We start from the raw sequence: 27,359 nt of genomic DNA on the forward strand, positions 1-27,359 counted from the left end.
CCATTAACATGTGCCTTTCATTGGAAAACTAAAAAGCTACTTGGCTTTCAGTTTGCTTGCAGGACAGAACACTAACCATTCTTTTTGTGGTAGCCAATTAGTTTTAATTGCCTCTTTACACCTATTAATTCTGGTAATAATAAAGATAGATCCAGCTCTTTAGCCATACAGTATCTTAAACTGGTCTTATATGTATTTATAATCTACTGAACTTATTTTTCAGGCTAGCCCGGATCCTGGTTCGCCTGCCAGCACTCAGGCTGATGAGCTCTAGCATCACCGAGGAACTGTTTTTCACAGGTCTCATTGGAAATGTTCCCATTGACAGCATAATCCCCTACATTCTCAAAATGGAAACAGCAGAATATAATGGTCAAATAACTGGCACGTCTGCATAGAGGGAGCAACATCATTTGAGGGATTGAAGTAATTTTCACAAACCCCATATAATTAGGAAGTTAAAAGAGTAATGTTTCGGTATGTTCAGATAATTCCAACTTCTCCGTTTCCTGACAGATTTCTCCTTGTCTTTTTCTGATGCTGACAAAATTTAAAGCAGCTATTGAAAGACCTGCTATAGGACTGTTCCTACCACAAGGAATATTTTGATGCCTTTCATTTAAAAGGCCATAGATTACTGAATATACTTTTCACATGCTTTGTATTTAGAAACTATCAGTGGTTAAAGAGTTTTATAATATCAGAGTAGTAATAAAATTACTCTAAAAGTAAAAAACCCCAGTATGTATATATTTAAAAATATCCTTGGAATGAATGTCTAGCAAATGCCAGGGTATAATACTAGCACTTTGTACTCACTTCTTGTCAGAGCAACAGCACCATCAACATCCTGCTTATGAGTATGGAAAATGAAAAAAATGCATATATCCTTAGTCAAAATGCTAGTGATTTTTGTAAAAATGTAGAATGCTAAAGGAGACAATCATTTAATCTACAAAAAGTCACTTGCTGTTTTGTTATGCATGAAATATTAATGTGGATTCTTAAATCAGATATCCACGTTATATGAAACTATATCTGTTAAATTAGTGTAGTTGTAATACACAGTACAGTGCAGTCATAGTGACTATTATGTGCTACAGCAATTCCCCACACTAGAGAAAAAAAGTGTTTGCCACAATAATGATTAAATATGCAGGTTCCTTAAAGTGTCTATTCAGACAAACACAATGATGACAAATGTTATTCTAAGAAGAAGCCTTTTGACTTTGGGGAAAATCAGTCATTAACTGGAAGAGCAGTAATTTTCAAATAGAGCCATGTGATGCTCTTTGAGTATGCTCTTTGTATGCTCCAAATTGACTCCTCCTCTGTGTACTCTGAACACCCTCATGATGTAGCCACAGGGTACAATTTAAGACCTGAAATGTATAGAACCTCTGGTTTGTAGCAAGAGTTTATTACAAAGCTCTCTCACTTTATTTCTCCCTCCCTCCCTGAGCACTCCCAGTTTTGCAGGGTTCTCAACTTTCCTGTCACTCAGTTTGAAACCAGAATATAGTTGAGATTTACTCTCACTCGTGTATAATTGAAGTTGATGACTGATACACCATGGAGATATAAAATGAACTACTTTTTAATTATCTCCAGTGATGAGCCATCAAAATGTTTGCTAGTAGTACTGGCCATTACCTGCTAGCATAGGTTTCATTTTAGTATAATTTATTATTATGGCTGTTCAGTATTTTAAAATCAAAGATTTTTTTTAAAAGTCATAGCAATTAAAACTTTCATCTGATCCTAGCTCATTAGATGCATTAATTATTTTAATTATTTTTGTGTTAGAGGCATTCTTACTTCTGTAGTTTAATGTGACAAAACTTACCTAATGATCAGTTTAGCACTTTGGTTTTTCTTCTGTTACTGATATTTATTTAGAAACATCAACTAGGTTGGTGTTTGTGACTTTTCAGAGTCTGAATTTTAGCCAAAAGATCTTAAGCAACTTTGGATGAGGCTTCTAAAGTAACAAAAAGACCTTGTATACTTCATGCTTGTTAGGAGGCTGATATTTGTAGCACTTACTGTGAAACAAAACACTATTTAAGTTTAGCTTCTGGATGCATTAGTCTTCTACAGTTACTGTTTTAGCACATTCAAATCTTCTTTTCTCAGAAGGGTATTACAGAGTTGAGTACCCATGCAGAGATTTGTAATACTGCACTTTTATGTCTCTCAGCTTCTGCTGTAGCAAATGAAATTGTATTGTTCATGTGATGGAAGGTCTGCTCTCTACAGGTGAAGTCAGCTGGACTTCAGCTTTTAGTCCCAACCATTTGATTGGTGTGTAACAGCTGTGGGATTGTGTCAGCACTTCTGCTGCACAGTCCTTATGTTAAGGTATACAACTTAAAAACCAATGATGATAGGAACATCAGAAACAGTAGCTACCTTGGAAAGAATAGTAGCTGCTTTTGTTAAAATTTTACTGGGTTATGTCATTGTTCTGAAAGCAGAATACATTTAACTATTGTGATTTTTTTTTTTTTTAGCCAAAAGGATTATGGAACTTAATTTGCTTTCAGTATTTCATAAAAATCATTTAGGCAGATAAGAAAGCATTTTAGTGGTAAATGAAATATTCCTCAGCACAAAAACTAGCCATTGGAATATTTGGTTTTAAATCTCAATACACACCAGCTAGCTTTTTCTTGACAAACATCATTTCAGCTTCCAGTTTTTCAAGTAAAACTGCCGCATTTTCTGTGTGAAAGTTTGTTTGTAATTTTTATTACTTGTGATCATAACAATTCAGGAAATAAGGTAAAGGCATTATAGTTTTTTGGGAACAAAAGGATCATATGAAATAAAATGTAAATGTACGCCTTGCAGTACATATGTAAATTGAAACAATAAATATCATGCAGCTCTGTTTACAAACAAACGACACTCCCCACAAATGCAAGGCCACATAATGATATCCTTGCTCAAACCCTGGTAGTTTCTTACTCTGCAAATAGTTATTAAATGGCTTATTAGGGAAAAAATAACAGTTTATTAAAATTGAGCAACAACCATGCAATCCATAGTTGTGTGTGCATTTAATAGATTAAATGAAGCAGTTCCATCCTTAAGATTTGGATATTAACCCCTAAAAGCTATAAAGTCCCTTTCTGTGTAGCACCATTAGCACAATTACAGAGGTCAGACCCAAGCTACCTAGTTCTGATGCCGTTAACAAAAAGTACTCTAACTATACACTATTTTGATTCCAAGACTAACATTTTGGATTGTAGAAATTTGAACATACATGGGTGCCTGGGCTATTTCCTCCCCAGGGAGAGGACTCTGGGCTTCCACTCTTTGAAATTCTTGAGGTTCCTGTTGGCCCGTTTCTCCAGCCTGTCACAATCCCTCTTGGTGGCAGTAGGACCCTGTGATGCACACAGTGCATCAAGGCAAGCTTTGCACCATCTCTGCAGAAAATAGTGCAACATTGACATCGTTCTTGGAATTTCTAGGGTTTGTTCTGTCCCTCCTGCAGTGACTGGAAGATGGTAACAGACTGATCTTAATAGCTTTACTGTTAAATTAGTTTCAGCTTTTTTCTGCTTTGAAAGTGCAAACTTTTCCCTATGAATATGGGACAGGAGTGTTTTTTATTATTGTAACAATTCTTGAAGAACTATTTCTTGAGTGTTAAATATTGAAATAGCTTTTTTTCATAAAGGTGAATTTTAAATGCCAGATTTGTTTTCACAGAACTTGGAGTCAAAGTGTCACAGTCACAAAGTGATTCTAAGAAAAGTTCATCTCACTGAAGCTCTACTGAGCGCCAAAATTTATTCTCTTTAGAATTTTTGAGGTTCTATTTCTGCTGCTCTTGAAATGAAAATATTTTAATTTGGCAGAAATACAGTAATAAATTATCTTATTAGATTTATCTGAACCTGAGCAAATGTGTATACTACTCACAATTCATTCAGACAAATGGTAGAATTCTGTGCTGACTGAGACTGGGGCATGACAATGAGGCAATGCAGGGAATGATAATGAAGCAGTAATGTACAGTGTGCTTCTTTATTTTCCAGCTCTTTTGCAAAGGAACTGGATTTGAATCTTGCATATAAAAAGCATTTGGGACTAGCTTTGTCATAATGATTTTAATTGCATTTGTGACAAATGCAGGAGGGTATACTCTTTTCTTCCTTTTATTTACTGACATTGGACTATAGAATCAGAATTAAGACCACATACAAAAGTAATCTTTCTCTGCCTATTTGCATTGCTTATAAATTAGCTGCAATGCTTTTAGTGTCTGTGGAGTTACTATTGCATGAAACCAGTGGAAGAGGAAAAAGTTTTCTCCAAGGAGAGATCCTTCTAAGAAGTCACACAAGGCTTTCTTTTAGCTGTCTTAAAACGTTACATTATTAAGAAGGCTTCGTTTGCAGAGTACTCTGGGGCAAGAAACTATTGTTGCTTTCCACTGATTAGTCGGTATCATTGCCAAGTCTCCTTTCACCATCTTCTGAAGCCCTTGGCCCCCCAGAGAGCCATGATGCCTCTGGTGAGGAGCTGTGGCTCCAGGTGCGTGTGCGGAGTCCAGCAGCTCTGCACGGCCATTACAGTTCCCTTTGGCAAAGGGCACATTCTGAGGCTGCCATAGAGAAACCAAGTCAGGGCTGAAGCTCCCACGTGAAATCAGTTTCCTGTTGTTCCTGACTCTTGTTTCTTCTTTGGCAGAGACTATAAAACAGTTGTGTGGTTTTTTTATTGTTCTATATAGTACCCAGGACTCACAGATTCCTGAACGATTTCATTCAGGATACTGCAGCTGTCAGTAAATTTTCCTGCCCGCTAAAGTTCAGACAGTAGTTAGGATTCTTGTCTGATTACATGCTATTTAATTAGTAAAAGGCAATTAAAAAAAAATAGCACCAAATAGCATGACTAGCAAGGGGTTTCAGGAATACAGTTTAACCAGGAAGACGGAACTGGAAATGAATGTGCTGAGGGTACTGCCCAAGCAGCCTTCTGCACTAACACCAGTGGGGGCCCTGTTTGAATCAGGTGCAGTGAGCAGTACAACTGGTAGACATACAGATGTACCAGCACGTATCTATTGGATGATACCATCCTGAAAAGAACAAAAATGTTGATTTTTCTATTTGAGATTCCTCTCTTCCTTTCCAGTTTCTCTTAATAGTGAAAAAGCAGGGGAGGTTGGGTTTTTTTTTTCACCTACTCTTGTCCCTAAGAGGAAAAGCAGAAATTCCAGAAAACACAGCAGATTCCCACCTAATCCCAGGGTTTGCCACACTGGCCATACAGCAACTGAAGAGCTTGTGCAGTAGTTGGCTCTAGTGATAAGCATGGCCAGCTGTGAGAGCAGCACACAACAGCTGCAGTCCTAACGCCTCCAAACATCCAGGAGGGATCAGCCAAATGAGGGCACGCTCACCCTGGAGAGGAGAGTGAGGGCTGGAGGAAGGACAAATTGCCAGCGGGTACTGGATCTTGAATGACAGGAAATAAGTTTAGAAACAGCTTTATATGAAAAATTACCAAGAGGGGATAGCAAAGGAGAGACAATGAAAACATTACCTTTTTGCACCTTTTAATTATAAAGTTGCTGAGTTATTTTAAGAGCAAATATTCCTTAATTAAGTTCAGGCTTACTGTTTGATGCCGTGAACCCTTCTTGTTAGATAATGCTACAACCCTACTTCTGCTGCAATCCATGTTATCAACATATGGGAAATTATTTGTGCAAAAAAACCACATTGGAACATTATTTATACCGGGGTTAAAAGTTAAAGTAAAATACTTCGTAAAGTTTAGATGCTCCACGTTTAAGCATCTAAAGCTTAGATTTTTTTATTGTAAAGTCATGCTAAGTTCATCATAGATAATACTGTTGTAATGTTTCATAATCCCCACAACCTGTTCAATCCTCTGAGTTACATGAATGCTTTGAAAATTACTTATTATTGTTAAATTCCTGCCTGTCTTCTTTTTAAAGGGTTCGATAGAGTTGTACACGTCTATTTTGTGCCTCCCACCATTGTGCATTTCTGCATGTTCAGTTGTAGAACTCACTCGAACAGCTGATGCATATGTACATAGCTGTATGTATGTGTGTATGAATGTATATGTTTATACCTCTGTCTAAATATATTCTGTACAGTGTATAGAAAATGTGTAGTGTATGTATATATGTACAGATATGGAGATGTTATTCATCCATTCTATGTGCTAAAATTTTTTATTCATTTGCTAATCCAGAGCTTCCTAATTTGGTCAATCCTCACAAATGTCAGAGCTTTGCTCCTTTTTTCTAAACTAGTCTGAATTCACTATTTCCTGTTCAGAACTGACAAATATATTCTATGAATTTTCTGGCTTTTACATTATTGTCTTTACCTTGTCTCATTTGACCTAGACCATAGAGGTCTGCCAATCAATAGTTAACTGAGCATATAATGCCTATTAAAAATAATGAATAACTATAGTCATAGAAAATACTTCCTTGCTCATTATATACTCGTTCTCTTGCAGCCTCCTGAGATACTTTTGTAATGTTGTATTTTTTGTGAAGCTTGGTAAGAGAATGATCTTTTGTTTTTAAGTCTTCATCTGTGGTGAACTGAAAGTAAACCAAGTTGCCCTTTATCACTGAACTGTAGCACACAGAACAGGAGGTAATGGATGCTGTTTAATAAATCAATATTCATATTGCTGTAGTGATCACATGAAATCAACCTGTCAGTTAGAGACTGTACAGTGAAACAGTGCAGTGAAACAGCAGTTCTGGTACAACGGTAATTAAATAGTAGGGACATTGCAGGTAGTTTATTTCTTAGCAAGCATCAAGACAGCTCCAGGATTTTCACAATGCATTTCAATTGTATATTAACTTTCCAAAATTGTTATCTTCCAGCCTAAACTGAACACAACTAGTTTCTTGATTTAGTTGTCAGACTAATGTCCCTTTCCACATTCTGTCCTTTCCTGGATCTGCAATCTGTGCAGCTTCTGCCTGTGAGGGTCTCACTCTCTATGTGGGACCTGGGCACACAAGTGGGAAATGAGATGTGGAGTAAGACAATTTCTTATTCATAGTGAGGACTCAAACATTTACATTATGAAAGTATAAACAGATCTTGTTCTTTTCCCCTTTTGGTGAAGTTAAAAAGGAAGCCTTCCATAAAGTAAATCTGTTGACTGTGGGTTTTAAAAAAAGCATTTCATAGCCCATGCAGGGCAGTAGTTCAGCAAGTCTTGTTTCTGTCATTAAAAAGGTGAAGTAGAATTTTCTGGGCATTTATTTCCATCTTTTGTGTTCACTGTGGCAAAGACTTTTGTATATTTAATCAGATAATAAGACACCAATCAAAATAATATGAATTTTGTGCATGCTTAAAGTGAACCACAAGTCTGAGGAAAGTTTGCTAGGGAAAATGTTGAGAATATTCTCTTTCTTGGTGTATTGGTTAGTGAGCATTTGTAAGCTTTTTTTTCAAATATAGGAATAAACCTGTAGCATTTCAAACCCTTATTTCTGCATTTTTCAGCAGGAAAAATATTTAAATTAATGTCAGGAATTTCTGTGACAGATTGGTGCTGTTTGAATGCTTGCTTTCCTCTTTAAAGGTGAATAGAAACCTGAAAGTCTGTTGAAGTCATTGTACTGGGGGAACAGTTTTAAAGTTTAGGAAGCCGTATGGGGCATTAATCAAGAATGAGTCTGTTTAAAAATTCAACTGTGGATTCAGAAAAAGAAAAGGCAAAGTTCAGTGAAACTGAATGTGTTATATCCACATTTGAATTTTTTGTATTTTGAAGGACAAAATGTGCTCAAATTTAGTGGCATAAAAGCTCTGCCATAATACAGTACAGGTCCATTTTATGGTATTTTCATGATTATGGGTTAAAGTAAGTCTGAATAAATTTCAAAGAAAAAGCACAGTCTTTAAGAAGAAAACATTTTACTCACAGACTGTATATGTTAAATTTTCCTATATGGAATCAAGATCAAATATTGGGATATTTTTAATAATTAATCTGTACTCTGAAATACACTGGAAGCCAGTGTTCACAGTTTCCTACTGCAAACTGCACACTGTTGTATCTGAATTGCCATGCTAGGGTGTGCTGAGCTCCTACAAAACCAGCAAATTTTTATAAAAGGAAGCATCTACTTTCAATTCCTTGGGATATTTTCTGGAAGTCTCTGTTCCTTATAATTTAAAAAACTATTGTTTATGTTTATTTTTGAAACTTTGCAAAAGTTGTTAATTTCTCACCGCTTCTTTTGTGAAATCAGTATTGTTGTGTGTGATAACATTTAAAAATAATAGCATGTTCTTTTTTTAAACTAAATTTTATATCCAAACTGTCTTCAGTCACAAAGGAATTTGCATTGTTGTGTTTGTATATAGAGTATTGCAGTGCATGATTTAGCTTATGCATTTTATTAAATGCTGTTGTGTCATTATATTGTTGCAGTTAATACTAGGAGCTAAATGAGGTTTCTACCATTAAAGTGAATTACAAATATAAGTGCAGTCCTGAGTTTTATTTTGAAGTTCATTTAATTTCCTCTTGAACACGAGCTGTCTAAGCCAAATACATAATTTACAATCTTTTAGGGAGAAACAGCATTTTGCCTTTACCACAGTTATTATCTTACCAGAGATTTAACTGGGTCTGGTATAGAAAAGAAATCCCATGAACTTACTGACTCCGAGGAGCTTCTCTTAGGAGGAGAGAGGGCTTTTCCTAAGGTTTCAATTCATCTTGAAAAGACAAGCTTTGAGTAGTCCCAAAGCTGTCGCTGCTGTCCGCGGGGCGCCTCGAGCCCCTCACGCCCCTCACGCTGTTTCCGCCCCTCGCGCTGTTCCTGCCCCTCACGCCTCTACTGCCCCTCGCGCCCCTCACGCTCCTCGCGCCCCTCACGCCCCTCACGCTGTTCCCGCCCCTCGCGCCCCTCACGCCCCTCGCGCTGTTCCCGCCCCTCGCGCTGTTCCCGCCCCTCGCCCCCCTCACGCTTCTCGCGCCCCTCCCGCGCCGCCGGACCTAAGCACGGCGCGCGCACTGCGCGGGCACTGCCGGGACCGGGCTCGGCGGGGCGGCGGAGCCTCCGCCAGGGGGCGCGCGGGAGCGCTGCCTCCGCTTCCGGCCGCCGCCGCGATGCCGATGAAGGGCCGCTTCCCGGTGCGCCGGACCCTGCAGTACCTCAGCCAGGGCGACGTCGTGTTCAAGAGCTCGGTGAAGGTGATGACCGTGAACTACAACACGGCGGGAGAGCTGAGCGAAGGCGCGAGGTGAGCGCGGAGCGCGGCGGGAGAGCGGGCTGCCCCTGCGAAGACACCATGGCTTGTGTGGGCCTCACCCTCGTCAGAGACAGAGACTTTTCTCTTTCTTTCCAGGAAGTTCGTGTTTTTCAACATCCCCCAGATCCAGTACAAGAACCCGTGGGTGCAGATCATGCTGTTCAGGAACATGACTCCCTCGCCCTTCCTCCGGTTCTACCTGGGTAGGTCCCTCCAGCCGCGGCGGCCGCAGGAGCGGCGGGGTCGCACCGGCACCGTCGTTACCGCCGTGTCTGTGTCGTTCTCACTCGGCCCAGCCTCGGCTGCAGCGGGGAAAAAGCTGCTTGATCGGAAAAGAGCTTTAGCCATTAGCTACTCCTCTAGACTCACCCTCATGGAGATTTTGCTTTTCCACTTAAAACATTGCATTGCACATTAACTGGAGAAGCAAAGCAGATCATTCATTCGTGTGCGTTTAAAGCCTCTCTAAACTGCGTACAGAGGGAAGTGGTATCATTTGATACACTATTACGATTTTTTCTTGACAGACAATGGAGAACAAGTTTTGGTTGATGTGGAAGATAAAACCAACAAAGAGATAACAGAGCACGTTAAAAAAATCTTGGGGAAAAGCAAGTAAGTAGCAAGCAGTAAGCTAAAATATCATCTAGCATCCATAATACAAACTTCTGTGGAATGCAGAAGGAGATACCACTTTTCCCAGACAGAACTGACACGAGCAAGGTAAAGTCTACAAGGTAGGAATTGTAAATCCGTCTTTCTGATAACCTGGGTCCAGGGAAGGGTGAGGAAGTATTGCAATTCAGACTCCTGATAGTAACAAACAGATCTCTTTCTAGAGAAATGCTTGAAAAAGAAGAAAGAGAAAGGAAAAAACTATCACATCCAGCAACCTTTGGGCCCAAGAAGTATCATCTGCGAGAATGCATGTGTGAGATTGAAGGCCAAGTTCCCTGCCCTGCTTTTGTACCACTGCCCAAAGAGATGAGGGGAAAATACAAAGCTGCTATGAAAAATGAGGCGTGAGCCTGACATTTCAAGATCTCAAGTCATGCAAATGTTTTTCCTCACGGCTGGACAATGAAGGTGCTTCAGTGAGAGACAAGAGCCAGCAGTCCCTGGGAACAAACAAGTTCATTCAATACAGACAGCTCTGCCTCGGAAGCCTTCTTACAGCAACAACTAGAATAATTAAGTGAAAAATAAATAAAAGTTAAAACTGGTACAAAAAAAGCTGTGGTTCTACGAAGTATTGCAGTCAACACTGGAAAACAAAATTACTAGTGTTATTTCTTATGCATGCCTGCAGGTAACCAATTATGACAAAACCAAGATCATGTTTTCTTTGGGATAGAGAAGCTAGACTAAAAATTTAAATCTTAGAAGCAACGCAGAATTCCGTAATTTGTAGAAAGTGGTGCAAAAGTCCATATTGTACTAACCAAAGACAGACAAATGATAAATAACTCCAGTCTCAATTGAATTTTCCTAATTTATGTAGTTACACATCAGAAACAGTTCAGTCTCATTTCCATCAAGATACAACTTTTGCAGTTGATACTGCAACTCTGAGAAGTGCTGATCAAGTCAGTAACATCAGCAAGAAATAATGGACAAATTAGTATACGAAGGGTAAGTTTTACAATTATCAAAAAAGCCCCTTCTAAATTCTCACAGCTTCTGCCTCACCAAGCAATTATACCATACCTGTAATAGGTATAAATGTGATATATAGAAACGTACTCTACTGTACAGACCTTTACATCAGGCTTATGTGTACAAGTCACTGTAGAACTGTACCGCAGCATGTCTGAACTCACAATGAATACAAGATTTCACACTGATTCAAGCATCCTGTACAAATTGTCAAGGACAAACACAACACAAAATAAACATGTTGTTTTATTTAATCTCTTCTTACAAAGTTTTCATACAGGGTAGTGCATGCAGTTGTAACAAAAGTCAATGCTAATTATTGAGCTTTATGCTTCAGATGTCTTCAGTCCCTTCTGCCTTGCAAGCCTCACAGCAGTCCCTATACCAGCAAAAGTCTTCACTTTGAAGATGATTTTAGTATTAGCTGTCTATCACATTTAACACTGACAAAGATCATGAGGTATGCTAGTCTGTTACCTGCTTGTAAAAATAATGTATGACATATACAATAAGAATACTTCAGTTATTAGTGTATTACTGGGAAATATAAACAAGGCAGGATAGTTGCAACAAGAAAAAAACACTTTTTAAACTGAAAGCTGAAGCCACTGAAACATTTTTTTCATGTTGATACCTAAAAAAGCATTAGGTTAGAGGTGCAGGAAGCAATCCTCCTGACTAGCAACAAATTCTGTCCTAACTGTCTTACATTATCTCTCTTAAATTATTCCAGGGATTTTGTTTAGCCATCAACAGTTTTTGCTGCCTTCATGAATCTGGTGCTAAGCACCTATGTTCTGTCAAGACGTTTCAGAATCCTCTGTTCTTTCTTCTACTTGGCGCAAAATAACACTTGGGGACTCAATCAGCTCTAATAAAACATTAGTATAAGAACTTCATGGTCTTAAGCCAACCTCTTCTGTACGCCTTTCAAATCCAGATTCACACTACACCAGACAGACCATCAGGTATCCTTGACTGGCTGGTCTGAATTACTTCAATCCCTTAATAGTGGTATAAAGTGAGGATATAGGTGGTTTAGTATTTTTAAAAAACAGTTCCACAAGTCCCTACCTCTACTTACTCACAGCTAGGAACAAGAGTTCCTGCTCTTCAGGTAAGAGTTATTTGTCTCTAAAATCTTAAGCCGTGCTGGGGTTACAGCTATGCCAGTATCAGAGGCATAATCAAAAGACATGTCCCATTCCACAGAACCTCACATTTCTGAGTAAGCCCCCTACTTTCAGTGCTATACAGTGTGGTCTGCCTGATTTCCTTCTATTTCAGCTTTAAATAAAGAAACCCTTTCAGATTAACTCACCACCACCAGTGCTGCAAACAGGCATTCCTGCTGATGGGCCTGTGCCTCTCAAAAATCAAAGCAGTTCAGATTTCACTGTTCACAAAACCTCTGCATTTGCCCAGCTGTAGGCTCTCCTGCATCACAGGTACTGGCTGTCACCTGGTTATCCCCCAGGCCACAGGATCACAAGAGGTCTTCAATCTGAACTTCCTTATTTAAAACAGGTATGCCTGATTCTCATAAAAACTGAGGGGAATCTTACTGAAGAGAGAATTCCCATTTGGCACTATTGCAGGCACAGACTTTGTCTCCCAGCGTTCACAAAATTCCAGCGGCATCTCAGCTTTCTATTATAAACAAAATTTTTTGTTGCCTGGGTGCTACAAAAAAGTGTTCCAGTCTCACAAATACAACAAACCTGATTATTCTGTCACTCAGAGGATTTAAAGAAATGTGTAGATTCCATAATGTAATTAGCAATTAGAGGTTCACCCTTTATATTACAGTTAGAAGTGGTGCTGGCCTGACGCTCCTTTCCCTGGAAATGAGCAAATGCCTGCTCCCTCATGAGCAGGTCTGAAGCCAGCATGATGCTATGACACCATGGTTTGAGCTCAGAGCAAATGGGAAACCGGAAGTGATGAAAGGCAGCATCCAAATTTTACTTGGGAATCTTTTTACAGACACTAAAAAGTTACTCATACTAAGATCAGTTAGAAAGTTCTTCTCAGTCTTAAGATCCCTTTTATGTATTTATCAGCATTGCACAGCTTGATCTGCGAGCCTGTACGTTCAGCACCCCGGAGAATCACCACAGCTCTTCAGGAGCACAGAACACCGTTACCAGTTCAACTACACTGGGTCAGGAGGGGATGAAGAAGTTTTAGAAAAGTTTTCATCTCTTTTTAGTCAAAGCCACACTTGGAAAGGCCAACACTACAGCAGAAAATGGGAAAGAAGGCAAACCAACATTCCAACCACTTCCACATCACAGTTCCCTATTAGCACTTAACCCCTGGACCAAAATAAGCATCCTGTAAGACCAGTTAGCATTAAAAGTGCTGTAAAAAGCTATTTTAAAATTTCTTACTCTAAGCTTTTGAGACCAGCAGCATTTCTCAGTAATTCTTTCCTCAAGACTCCGTAGTAGTGGCAATGTCTAAATGAAAGTGCTTTAAAGTCAGGATCCTCCCAATTCCCTCTTGTGATCTGTAAGTATCTGCCTTACCTTCCCATACTTAAGAGCAGACTGAATTGTCAGCAGTTAGATTTCTCCTTCTGCTTTGCTAATGTGTGCTTCAGTTCCTTTAAGTTCTCTGTCAGTACCTCCACCTCATCCAGTCGTCCACTATGTTTGGCGTCAAATATATAAGCTTTAATATTATCTATCTGTTGGAGAAGCAGCTCTTCCTCTATAGCCTCCCCTCCAGAGATCTCACTGCCATCCTCCACTTCAAAGGGATTGATAGAGGATCCCTCTTCAAATGGATTCCCTGAATTCCAACTGCCCCCAGGCTTTTCAAATGGATTTTCATCCTCTTCAAAGGGGTTTGAAGAACTGCCAGGTGCTCCATTACTTTGTTCATCCTCCTCCTCACTTTCAAATGGATTATATTCTTTTTTATCACTTTGCTGAGCTGTGTCAGAGAAAGAAACCACTGGAGAGGCATCTTTGGCAAATGGGTTAGTGGGATCTTCCTCTACCTGTGGGGTATCTGCTTCATCCTCAAAGGGGTTTAGGCAAGCTGGCTGATCCCGATCTTTGTCACACTGTGGGACATTCTGGGGTTTGAGTGTGAAGGTCAAGTGCTCTTTAGCTTGCAGGTGCTCAACAGCAGGAGTTTCAAAACTCACGTCCCCTTTGATCCAAGTAACATCCAAGTGCTGTTTGACTTCTCTGAAGTCTAAGGAGCATGTCCTGGAATGCTGAGACATGAATTTATGGTGCTCTCTTTCCCACTCTTTTTCACGGAGGACCTGAAGTTCCTCCCTCTGTATCTCCTCCTCTTCTGCCTGTTTTTTAGAAAGCTCAATAGCTTTCAGAGTTTGTTGTTGATCATATTCATCCTGAAGCTGCATCAGGTTCTCTTGCAACGTGTGAACCTCATCTATCCTATTAGCTGCCTTTGCTTGCTGAATAAAGGATGTGATATTGTCAATCTGCTGAAGGAGTGGGTCTGCTCTCTCGCTCTCCCTCGAAATGCTAGATGTGGGTAACCAGCCTTCAGATTTTCTGACTGTTCCTTTTTTTATGTGACTTTCATCGCCATTAACTGCAGATGCAGACATGGAAATAAACTCCTTCTGCTTTTCCTCTTGTTTTCCCTGTGTTTCAAGAGCGACCTACACCAGAAAACATGTAGTAAGAAAACACCATGAGGTTGAAAAATTTCATTTTAAGTACCCATAAGTACAAGTTAGCTGATCTTAAGACATTGCTAGCTGATGCTAAAAGGGACCAACTGCCATTTTGGTTATTTGCAGAAGATTCTTACTTTCATACCATTTCTTACATGCTTCCCATGAGTTTGTGATGATACTGATGAAAAACCCATGACATCTGCGTCTACAAACTTGAGGGAAAGTAGGACCAACAATTCTCTTTATAGAGAAAAAAATGCCTAATGCAGCTGTGCAAAGAGTGGTCTAGATTGATTTGGACATTAATTGTATCACATATGACTAAAGCAGATAGCTGTAATAGAACATCAGTGTTTATGGTCACTGATATCACTGGCTTTTGGAGTGGGATGATTCTTTTTTCTCAACTTATACCTCAAGATGAAGTTAGCTTTTTTTTTAATTAATGATGTCCTCTCTCCTAAAGGGAAAAAAGCCTCTCTCCCTGCAGAAGCATCCTTATTCTAGTATGTTCTTTCCCACCAACAAAAGAAGTTTCCAAACTCTACTTATGCGAGTGACTTCCTGAAGTCAGTGTAAACAAACACACTCACTTCAGGGCTTGTTGCTCTGCACACACTACAGCAGAAACAGCCCACACAGCCCAAGTCCCTGCTGCTTTCTAGAAGTGTCCAGCTCTGTGCCCACCTACTTCTCTTCTGGGCAGAACAAAGCAGCAGCTAGGAAAAACCCTGGAAAAGGGGATGGGATGATATAGATGAAAAAACAACAAACTGAAATCCAGTGTTGAAGGCAACTACTCATACCCACAGAGCTCCCAGGCTTACATCTATGAGAAGATCTGATAGAAGACATAACAGATCCCAACTTGTCTTACCATATTCAGTCTTTTCTTCTTCAGTTCTTCATACTGATCCTTGGTTGGCAGGGACATTAGGCCAAGCAGTTTTTCCTGGCAAATATTGAAACATTTACAGTATTGTTTGCAGGTATTCAGCCCTCTCCTCAAGCCCTTGAGAAGAGAGACACTACCAGCAGAAACCCCATAAACACATCAAAGATGCCTCTACACTGCAGTCCCTGCTGCAGATCTGCACACACCTTTGCTGCTACAGCTGCACTGCTCGGTGGGCTCACACCTCAGCAAGAGGAAGAGCCAAGGCTCACACACCTCCTGGCCCAGTTCCCCCGGCCCAGTGTTGCACTGAGTGCAAGATCTGTGTTCAAGACAACTTATTTAAGGCTATCATAAGTCATTAGGGGAACTACAGAAAATGCAGAAAATGTATAGAACTAAGGCTCCTGTCAAAATAGTTTCAAACCACAGGGATGCCTGATAAAGAAAAGAACGCTACCTAAAATGTACACTCATCTCACAGCATATGCTCTATTTACCTGAACAAAAAGTGTAGCTGAGTATCTTATCATTCGCTGAAGTTGTAGTATTTTAGGATGAGGTTGAGGATCGTCGTGCAAGCCTAGACTCAAAATCTTCTTACTGAATCAAAGAAAACATACAGCCTCATCAGTTCAAAAACAAAATCAGGAAAAATGCCACAAAAGTGGAGACACAATATTGGATCAAAAACTTCTGATGTCCTTTTAGATAAACAGTTTTGGATATTACAATTTGTAACACTTTCCACTTCCAGCCTTAGAAAAACAAAGAAACCCCAAACAAAAAAATCCTTTTCCCTAAATGGTGCTGCTACTTGTTTCCTCTGTCCTTAGTTATTCCTACTGCAGAGGAATGCGTGAATTTTAAGGCTGGAGAAGAAAATAGAAATTGGTAATGCCCAGGAGCAGCATCTACCTTTTCAAATGCTCTTTACAACTGAGCAGACAAATTGATCATCCATATAATCAGTAAAGTTGTAACAGAGATACATACATGCTGGGGGGAAAAGGGAGAGAGACAATCTTTTACCTTAAGGCATCTATAAATTCATACATTTTTTGAATCTCCACCCTCAAGTCATTAGCATGCTCAAGGTTGTAGGCTGTCTCCCCAGCACTAAGGAATAAACAGAAATTTACTGTAAGTCATGCATCCAGTTAACAACACATACAACACTACTAGTTATCCCAAGATGACCAAGACTCAACAATGGTAAGAAATGCTAACACTAAAGGGCTGAATGATTTTATTTCAAGCTCATGTTTAAAAAAACTTTTTTTTGTGACAGAAGTGGAAAATTATAATCATTTTGTGAATATGAACACTTCATAGAAGATAACTGTATTTACTATTAAATAAAATTATTTAATCCTGTATGTACTATTATCACTTATACATTATTACTTACTACTGTAGGAGAAATTGTTTTCTAACACAAAAATGCCACTCTACAAGTAATATCTAAAATATACACATGCTTAGCAAATGTATCTATTTTGTGGGGATTTTTTCAAGGCAGCTTGGTGGGAAAAATCTCTGACTGAGTAACTGACTATACCATGAAAGCACAATAGTCACCTCCACTAGCATTTGTTAGAAAGCAAAATACTAAGCTTGAAAGGGTGTAGTATTTAAGATGCCAGTAACTGACCATCCACATGGAGACACAATCATTACAGGCACCATACTAGTCTCCACTTTATTGATGAAACAAATAAGGACTTAGTGGGGAAAATTCTTCACGAGTTTTTAGTTTCCCTGTCCTTTTGTACCACAAATATAAATCATAAGAATCGCTTTATCACAAGCAACTTCACTATCCATAGGATTCCAATTTCCAGGACACAGTACTAGTCAGAAATCTTTAATTTCACCCACATAACACTTTTGTTTTCTGACATTTACTTCCATTATCCAGGACCTCTGTATTTTTACTTTTCTCTAGCTGCCAAGCCACATAACTCAACTTTCATGAATTCATGACAAAGCAGTAACATCTTAGCATGTTTTTCACCTTCTGTACTTCTTTCTTCCTATTGCGAGGAGTGTTTTTACAAAAGCACTTTTGTTTCTAATTTTTCTACAACCGTTAGATCTAAAGGACGGGTATAGCAATATTTATTAACTTTAACTTTTCAAGAGGAAATGCTTTCTTAGTCAAAGACCAACGTGTGTATTTCTTGCACTGTAACAGTCTAAAGTATAACCTGGTAACCTCTTGCAGATAAGAGTTGGAGAGACTTAAGTTATCCCGGTGAGAGAATACTACTGCAAGAAATTATGCACAAAACTGAAATACAAGAATGTTGCTTATCCACTGCAGCACAGGGTACCCAGGTCACTCAGAACAACTGCCAGGTGAAGGTGCTTTACACAGAACAGATGGAAACATTCTCATGATCATTCTAATGATCTGCTGCTGTTGGCACTCCTTGGAAGCCAGAGCATCTCAGCTGAGGACAGCAACAGCTTTCTGCAGCTGCTTTGAAGAGGCTCATTTACACAAGAACTGTGGCCTTGCACTTCCTTTTTTTGCAAAGATGATTTGTCAAAGTATGACAGTAGTGCTTCACTGCAAAGTGGCTTTAAAAAATTAACAAATCAAACAACTTCTCTGTATGTTACCATTAATAATTAATTCAATACTACTTTGTTTGAAGAGCATCCAGAAGACAACAGATAATGAAACACCAATTTTTCTTTCAATTTACACACTCTTGCAGCCTTAGTACACCACTTTCTTACTACTTCTCACACTTAAGAGGAAAAACACATGTATTCGTAAACATAACCAGCAAAGGGACTTACTTGAGCGATTCTGCCATTCTTATGTATTCTGGTGCCCTCTGGTCAACCTTCTCCATGCAGAGTCGGAGTTTCTTGTTACAATATTAAAACAAAATGTATAAAAAAAGAACTGACGTTAAAACATTAATGCAAGAACATGCTGACATGAATCTTTTCATGCTGCTTGTGCAGATTTAAAGTTAACCATGATGAAAGGCACTTTAACTATTCAGGAATTACAAGACTCTCTAGTTATCACCAGAACAATGTGGCATTGTCAGGAACAGACAATGTTCAGGGCTTGCTGTAGCCCTGCAAGGTGGACTTTGAATTGAGAAGCTGTTTGAATGGATGACTTGGACAACTTCCAGCCTTACATCTCTTCACCAACAAGAGCACCAACAAAAACTCCCATTAATACTAAGCCAAGGAGTTTGTGGACTGAAAAGGTATCTGGTGATCATCAGTACCTGCTGCAAAGCACATTTGAATGTAATGTTGACAGAGATGGTTCAAAAAATGCATTTGCCATCAGTGTAAGGAGAAACAGCGGTGACATCAAGTCCCATGGTTCCAGTGCAACCCACCAATCAAATACACAGCATATCACTCACTGGTTTAAACAAGTTGTGTTAAATTGTGAAGATACTATTTTAAGAGAGAGGCATGTCTGAACTGTTAGTTCCAGATAATGAGAATGAAGGCGCATTTTAAAAAGATGTATGATGTTAATGCGGGCCATAAATACTATATTGCAACTGATTCCAACGTTTCAGATATGTCTTTGTTACATGGCATAAACACCCAACAGTCTCTTCTAACACAAGTCAGCATTAAGGCATAAAGTAAGAGTTTAGACATGAGCTAACAAGCCAAAAGTCAAGTAGTGACCACTGCAGACATAGACACTGAAGCACAGAGCTTGACTTACCTCATAGAGCTTCACTATCTCTGGTGTGTATTCTTTCTCATCAATCTGTTGCTCTCTTTTCAACAGGGTGTCTTTGCAGTGCTGACAACAACGGATTCGCTCATCATCCTTCTCATCCAGAACAGAGCTCACGCTGCTGATGCTGCTGATGCTGCCACGGCGGGAGCCATGGACACTGCTGGGTGAGGAGTTTGGGCTCGTATGGGAACCCAAGGCCTCTTTGCTGGCACTAGTGAGTTTGCCTAAAAATTATACACAGGTAATTTTACAGTAACTGGAGAAGCCAACAGATTTTACCAACACAAACTGCCCTTTAACAGAAACTTTACATTCAGGTGGTACTAGAAAACCAGGTTGAAAGAGTCTGCTGAAAGGATTGCATGACAACCATGACTGCAAGTCAGAATTTGGGTCTTCACTGCAAATCTTACTGTGTTTAAAACTAGCTAGAGAGCAGACTGCTGACCATCACCTACTTTGCTTATGCCTAGAAGCATTCTCACGTTTGAGCCTGCACGGTCACAAAACAACATGTAGAACAGGTATGATAATGGCATCCAGGCATTGTGCTTGAACACTCTGAAAGGCACAGTTAATGTCACTTATCTCCACAGAAAACAGTCTCCTCTCCAGTGCACCAGACGAGAAAAATAAAACTTTAAAGCAGTTCTTAAAGGCCTATACATGCATTTCCCTAAGCTGTTGTCCCAAGGTCCAACATTAGGACAACACAGACAAAACTGGAAATATCCATAATATTTTTAGATGTCAAGAACCTTGGCAGTTCCTAAAGTTAATAGCTCCATAGTTATAGTACTCAGTAGAATAAGTAATAGCTGTATTTACCAGCAGTTACTACTTTTTTACTACTTACTATTTATTTATTTACTATTTACTATTACTTCCAGTAAAATTTTCAGTGCTACACAACACTTACAAATCTGAGGAAGGAACAGAGACAAAGAATGGAGAAATCATTCCTTGTATTCTGTTTCACAGACAAGTGTCTACATGAAACTGAATGGAAGTTTTCTGCAGAGCTAGACTATTACCAGCATATATTTTTCTAATGGCAAAAAGCCAGGAAGCACCCAAAGCGAGCTAAGAAAATGAATTAACTCTACAGTACTTACTTGCCAAAGGAAGACTGACAAATTCCATGCACTTCTTGCACATAATGGACCCGCAAAGGCGGCAGTGGTGGCGTCGGTTTCGGATGCTGAACTTAGTGCCACAGTCTGGGCAAAATGGAACATCCTGATCACTGACCCAAGGCACAACAGACTTCTCTATAGCTGTGAGCAGGAATACACACCACGCAAGTATTCAATTAATTCCTCGGCTGGTTAAACTATAGGAGCAAATAGTCTCAGGTAAGCTCACACTAACCTCTTATTTTAGCTGACTCAGTGTTTGCTCTGTCAAATGATGTAAGCTGGTAGAAGACAAACAATATATTTAAGAAAATTATACTTTTGCAAGGAAAAAACCCAACACAGGCCAACAAGTAAAAGAAACCAGGAATTTTTAAGAGAGAGAAGTTTCAGCTGGTTTTATGCCAGACTTATGCAACCTTCATATTTTTTTCTAATTTCATATTCATACCAGTGCTAAACAATGACTTGTCAAACCTGTACAAATCAGCACATTTTGCACATAATCCTTATTGCAGCCAACATTATTGCATCTGAGCCAAAATGCAGGTGGTATCACTGGCAGATTTTGAAGAATGATATGCTGGAAGAATTACGACAAAAACACTGGGGAGCAATTTAGTAAAGTAAAAGATGGAGAAAATAAAACAGAGGAACAGATGGTTCATGAAGCATGTGGAAGTAGCATCTTCAACTTGAAAATGGCTCACAGAACCAGAAATCATATCCACAGCACAGGGTCAAACCATGCACAGTACTCCACGTAATGTATAAAGAGAGTCATAGTTTAGTATCCTTTATAAAGTGCATTCTTAGATAAATGGGCACACTTCATACTGAAATAGAATTTCTTAAATATAGGAAACATTTAGAAGTCTGGAATATTAAAAAGCATCAAATTTACCTTTTCTAACCTGATTATTAACTTATTGACTTCAACTACATAGTGATCAATCCTGGCTGCTCGGTGTTTCTTGAATTCAGAAAGATGGCTTCTCATAGCACCTGCAGGGATAACAGAAAGCTGTCTTGGTCACCCAAGTACTCTGTATGGATTTAAATGCCACTTGAGAGATAGATGTCTCTTCTTCTCACCATTCATTTCTCATGTTCAAATTCAATTTTAGAGACACATGAGAATCCTACATTTTCACAGTGTTGCTCTACAGTAAATATGCAGGTTAAAGACTAATCTTCAGGCTAGCAATAAACAGTGTTTTACTCCTACTATAGAAAACAAGCAGCACTATGTTAGAGAGAACATCTGCAACAATTTTCTTTCTCCATCTTCATTTGTCAGTTACATTTGGTAAGCTGTTACCTACTAGTAGTACTCTAAAAACCAACTCCCTCCAGTTTCCTGGCTATATGTTGAACAAAGGGAAGAGACAAGCCCAAGGACTACTGGAGGTCTATGCAGCAGCAATTTTGTTTCAGATTTCTAATCATCTCTACACCTTTAGGGGGTCTGAATCAAACCCTTGATGACAGTTCAGATTTGTAGAAAACTATTCACCGAGTATTGAAAAGAACAATACAGCATCTCTTTAAGACATGTACAAGTCATAGCCGATAATGTTGGTTTAAGATTACTCCTTTTCCAAGTAAGGTGGGTGAGGTATTAAAAATCAAAGTTACAGACAAAAAACCTGAAGACTCCAAACCAACCAACCAACCAATAAAATCTTCCAGCTGGTAGAACTCAAAATCAGATGTTGCTTTTCGATGCTACCTATGTAAATGTAAGAATCTCACTTCCTCATGCTAATGAAATAACCAAAAACTCCCCAAAGATGCATTCATAGTAGTGAAAGAGTCCCTCTGGGTAACTGATTTAAGCCACTGCTTTGGAGACACAATCACTTTCACTGATCCATCAAATCCCATGTCCAAATCCCTAAGGTTCATCTTCTTAACTCTCATCAGAAAGCAGTTCTCACTTCTCTAATGTTCATAAACCTTCTCCCTAAATTTCTTCTTATTTCTAATATTTAGACTATGATTGTTGCTCAAATAGTTACAAAGTCAAAAGTAAAGTAATATATAGAACTCAGACCCTGCAGACCCAAAGGACTCAGTCCTAGTCTGTCAGCACCATAGTGGAAACTTTCCCAGCATCCACAAGAGATGTTGCTGCTTCCTTCTCCAAAAATAACCATAGTATTTCAGGTATTGTGCAGGCAATTGGCAGTACCAGTATTTATAATAATTTGCTCAGTCAGCTTATCCTTGAAATTATAGAAATGTAGATTTATATTCAGAGGAGTGGCATTTATTTGGATTTTTTAGTTTGGTTTTTTAAAGCTTCCTTTTAATAAGAGGTGATCACACCTCAAATCCAAGGAGCAAGCTGAAACTTTAAATCAATGGATAATCTTGTTGTCAAATATGCAAAGTAACAGCCACTTTAAGTATAGCCCAAAAGCTGGACATTTATATACTTATAACTTAGCTATTAATTAGTGGATTATCTGTTTTGTAAAGTCACAAGATGAAGCTAGTTGCACAGAGGTAAACACAGGTTAAGCAGATCTCAGCAGCACAGGCACAGTGACATGACAAACAGCTACCTGAAGGCTACTTTGGGTACTGATTCTATACATGTCGTTTTTTCTCCACATTAACTGTCTTTTCCCCACATTCCACCCAATGCAGACAGGCTGCTCAAAGTCAATGTGCAAACCATGACCCCCTGCTATCAAATCCAGCGCAGCACAGACACAATTCCAAGCCACTTCAGCAATACTGCAGCACTTTCCCAATTCAGATCAGAAGTTATTCCCACTGTGTATTGATTTCTAGCTCTCCTACCTACTTCCTGGGGCTCCCACATGTATGGATCTACTCCACCATAGCTGAATGACTCATATTGTTCCTGAGATCCAGAACCAGTTCTGTCATCATCTTCTTGTTTCAGCAATTTCTTCTTTGCTCTTTTGGCCTTTTGGACTAGATCTGAAAAAGAAAAACTCAAGTTATTTAACATATCAGGCAGCCACCAAACATTCATTATGTGAAACCAGTATAGAATATTCCTCTTCTCTTGGCAGGAATCATTTTCCTGGGTAAGTTTATCCTCAAAACATTCTTAGAACCAAAATGCAGTTCAGAGCATCACAGATGACACAAAATGCTCTCTGTTGTCTGTCACAAAGCAGCATAAGGTCCTAAGGACAACACAGTAGATGAGAGCACTCCACTGTGGGACTTCACCATAAAACAGCTGCATGTCTTAAACTATGGGACCTGTCTCACAGCATGGGGCATCATGTAGTTTTATCTTAATTCTCCTAATTCCCAATTATTTCCTTCAGATTCAAGGGTGTTCAACACATTTCTTGTCTTATTGCACAAATTTCAGTGTGCTTGTACACATAAATAATTTTTAAAGTACTAAACAGCCCACTGTTAGGGTTAGGGTTTCACCAAGAAATCTGATCAATACTTCAGAAATCTATCTCAAGAGGAAAAAAAAAATCAAGACTGCCAGGCCACTATTTCTAGCATAACAAAACAAAATCAGTGATTTTTGCAGGAAACACACAGAATTATCGCCAGATTTTAAGCATTTTTCTTTCAATATAAAATGACACAAGGGGGTAAAAAAAAGGAAGTATCTTAGTAAAACAAAATTCAAAGAGATTTTCCAAACACTACTGAAAGGTGGAAATCCACAACAGACCTGGAACACTCCCAGCATCTCCTGCCAGCTCCGCCACCCACATGCTTTTCCATGTTTTCCCAACAACAACCTTTCTTAACCTCACACTTTAACTGCAACCACAGTTTTATCTACTGTGAAAACAAGAAATTAATAAACTGGAGCCTGGCGAGTACCAGAGATTCCCCATATTCTCCACAGTCTTCAAGTAATTCTTGGGTATTCACTCGGTTACAGCATCATTCTGAGTTTTCAGATAAAAACACACAGAAAACACAAAAAGATCAATAGTAAAAGCTGTGCATAACATCAGACATTTGAAGAGCAATGTCCTTTAGCACCTACTTTAAAATCAGTTTACGGAAAGTATCGGAAATATGTAAATACTATGCTTGGCTCAAGGAGATTTACGAAAGAATGGATCTGCATGCCTCGCCTGTAAGTCCCTTCAATTAATATTTTACTACTGTCAGACTTTAGGAGCACTGGAAGTACGAGCAGGGATTTCCCACGGCCAAGCCGAACACGTTTACCGCGGCCGCCCTTACTTCGGAGCTGCGCCCTGACGTCCCGGTCCTCGCCCGAGTGCTGCTCCTCGTAGTGCGCCTGGAGCTGCCGGAACGCCTGGAGATCCTTCAGGCACAGCGGGCACAAGAAGCCCTCGCGCACTTCGGTCGGGTCCCCGAAGGCCGCCGGGCAGCCGGACGCCATGGCGGCCGCGCGCGCCGCCCTCACCGGCTGCCGGGATGCGAGGGCCGCATCGTCCTTAGGCACCGCCTGAAACGAACCAGGCCAGCGCCGTGACCGGCGGCGCCGGACAGGGGCGGGAAGGGCCCAGGTTCCCCGCCCGGTCCCTCCGCGACCCCGCGAGGCCCCGCCCGGCGCAGGACAGAGGCCGCGCGAGCAGGGAGAGGGGCGGGGCTTGGGGCGCACCGCCCGCCGGGCGGGCGCTGCTGAGGGCTGCCCTGCCCGCCTGAGGGGCCGGGGCCCAGCAACAGCTCCGGGATGGCCCGGGAAAAGCCCGCGGGCGCGCCTGCCTCACCTCAGCGCCCGGGCGGACAGTGACTGTCTCCAAAGGAGGGCGGCCGCGGCCCGTCCTGGCTGCCGGGAGCGGCAAAGCGCGGCTGAGGGCGGGGAGAGCGCGGAGAGCGCTGAGCCATCGATGAGAGGAAAGGGCGGGGACAAGGAGGGCGCGTCCGACACCGGGGAAGAGGCTGCCGAGCGCAGAGCTGTCGATGGAGGCTGGGAGCGGAGGCGGAGGCCCGGCAGCAGGGTCGTTGTCTCTGTTAAGGCCAGGACTGCTCGCTGTGTCCAGGCGCCTTGCAGTAGGCCCCGGTAACGGGCCTGCAGAGGTGCGGTGATAGAATCCTCCAGGACGGGATGGTGCTGTTATGTGGGGGACGCGCGTCCCGCCGCCGCCCCTTCCCGCCCCGTTGCGCTGGGACTGTGCCCACAGCACTGGGAGGCCTGTGCTGTGTATCCTCACCGCTGAGCACGCTCAAGAGGACTGCCGTTGCCACTGTCAATACGCTCAGCGTTCCTTTTCCCAGCCTACCGAGTGTTCCTAAAGAAAGTGTCTCAAAACTGCAAACCAGAGCAGCCGGTGAGGTACTTAGCCACAGACGGAGTCCAGGAATCCACTACTTGCGTCCTGACAAAGAGCTGTAAATCAGCGGCAGGGCCTTTTCGGTATCCCCTCCCTGATGCCAGCTTTTGTTTAGTAAAAGCTGGCAGCAGTCACTTCTCTCACACAACTCCCAATCAAATGGAAACAGTAAGAGTGTGTAACCACACTTCGGCTTCATGTGTTAGGATTACAAACTCTTAGAGGCAGAGATTTTCTTACATGGCAATGCTATTTACACTTGAGTCCTATCCATTAAAGGTGGACTTTCACTCATCATGAGCTCTTCTACCATCCAGCTAAAGTCCTTTAAAACCTTTTGAGCACGGATCCTGGTGGAGTGGGGAGAAAGAGAACCAGCCTGAGGCTCAGTGTCTTAGAGGATTCAGCTGCTGTGGTGTCATCCCCCTGGATTTGCTGGAGCCGGGCAGTTTTCTGGCAGTGAGCCATACCTGTGCCACCAGGTGGCACCAGCTACCTTTGGTGTTCTTGCCCCTTTTGTCCTCTTAAAACTCACTGAACAGTGAAAGAACGCTACAGTGACACACGTGTCTCTAGAAGAGCTGCAAGATCCGTGTAGGTGCAGAGTTCTTAGGGAGGTTTCTGTTGGTATTTCAGTTTTCTGGTTCCTGTTTCATGTGCGTGATTTGTCGCAAACGTGCAGGGAACGGGTAGAAAAAGGGTAGGTGAAGGAGGGGGGACGTGGCAGTCACTAGATGGCACAACAAGCGCATCTGAGAGCAGTCAAGGGCCTCGGCCGTGCATTTCACAGGCATTTGCTGTAAAGGTTTTTCTCTTGCCTGTGAGCGCTGTTGACCGGGGCAGTCCATCTAACTGCGTATCAGTTGCAAAGCTCAGTAAATCTCTTGTTTAGACCCATAAACAGGAAATCAGCTTCCCATCAAGTTCCCTGTGAAGTGGGTTGCACGATGGATGTGAGTTTAGCCCAGATGCATCATTTTGTGTGTCATACAGGTGGAAGATTTTAAAAGGGAGTCTATCATCCTTCCGCTTCAGTTGTTAAACAGTTTTAAGTACAAGCATGTGCTGACCACCAGCATGCAAGGAGGTTGTGCGTAGAAAAATACCCTTTGATATTTTATTTTGTTATTTTATGTAGGCTGAGTTGGTAGTATGTTTTTCATGCTATTGCAGTGTGTTTGCACAGCCAATAAGGACACCAGAGTTGACTATTCATGTTTATTGAACAATTCATATCAAATAAACACTTTTGGAAGTCTGACCACATAAAGTAAAAGCATTCCTTTGAGAGGAGAGAAATCAGAAATCCTCACTGGAAGGAAAGGATCTCTTCTTGTTTTAATATTAAATGTCTGAGGAGAAGGCATGATTTCAAGTGGCATGACTGAAGTGTGGACACACCAGGGTGGGCTGTACACAGTCAGGGAGGTCACAACGTGTGCCTGAGATGTTCAGGGATGCATTAACCATTTGCACTCTGTAGCCTCGTAGGTGAAAAGGGTTTTCCTGTGCCAGTTCCAAGTCAGCTGATGAAGTCATTCATTTATTTAGTTCCAGTTGAAACTGTTCCTGTCTCTCTATAGAGCTTATTGTCTGGACAGATTGTAGTGTACAAGGACTCAGGTGTCCAGAGTGTTATAAATTAGAACTGAAAACCTGCTCTATTTAATTTTGAAATAATTGGCAGATGTTCCTTTTTCTCC

The 27,359-nt window shown here is 40.8% G+C and overlaps 3 protein-coding genes across 13 annotated transcripts in view; 2 read left to right on the forward strand and 1 right to left on the reverse strand.

Moving 5' to 3' along the window:
• The window catches only part of NR2C2 (nuclear receptor subfamily 2 group C member 2), a 29,910-nt gene extending 26,867 nt beyond the window's left edge, over positions 1-3,043 (forward strand). For 9 of the 11 annotated variants that reach the window (XM_063411190.1, XM_063411192.1, XM_063411199.1 and 6 more), the window contains one exon: positions 224-3,043. In XM_063411190.1, the coding sequence (XP_063267260.1) occupies positions 224-398 (175 nt within the window). In that variant the 3' untranslated portion in view covers positions 399-3,043. The remainder of the gene's footprint in view (positions 1-223) is intronic. The other 2 variants (XM_063411203.1, XM_063411200.1) reach the window with 2 other exon arrangements.
• A 6,000-nt stretch (positions 3,044-9,043) lies between these two features.
• On the forward strand, positions 9,044-10,532 carry MRPS25 (mitochondrial ribosomal protein S25). Its single transcript, XM_063411205.1, has 4 exons — positions 9,044-9,290; positions 9,396-9,502; positions 9,827-9,914; positions 10,139-10,532. Exons 1-4 carry the CDS (start codon positions 9,157-9,159, stop codon positions 10,323-10,325), a joined length of 516 nt encoding a protein of 171 aa, XP_063267275.1. The 5' UTR covers positions 9,044-9,156; the 3' UTR covers positions 10,326-10,532.
• Positions 10,533-11,162: 630 nt separating this feature from the next.
• On the reverse strand, positions 11,163-26,833 carry RBSN (rabenosyn, RAB effector). Its single transcript, XM_063411189.1, is given in 13 exon segments — positions 11,163-14,601; positions 15,497-15,571; positions 16,015-16,117; positions 16,547-16,633; positions 18,326-18,396; positions 19,236-19,477; positions 20,369-20,530; positions 20,625-20,670; positions 21,294-21,394; positions 23,201-23,344; positions 24,599-24,827; positions 25,093-25,164; positions 25,166-26,833. Coding segments are annotated over 13 exon segments (2,463 nt in total). The 5' UTR covers positions 25,211-26,833; the 3' UTR covers positions 11,163-13,515.
• Positions 26,834-27,359: the final 526 nt, after the last annotated feature.

This window comes from Prinia subflava, chromosome 14 (assembly GCF_021018805.1).
Source record: "Prinia subflava isolate CZ2003 ecotype Zambia chromosome 14, Cam_Psub_1.2, whole genome shotgun sequence".
Classification (NCBI taxonomy): Eukaryota; Metazoa; Chordata; class Aves; order Passeriformes; family Cisticolidae; genus Prinia; species Prinia subflava.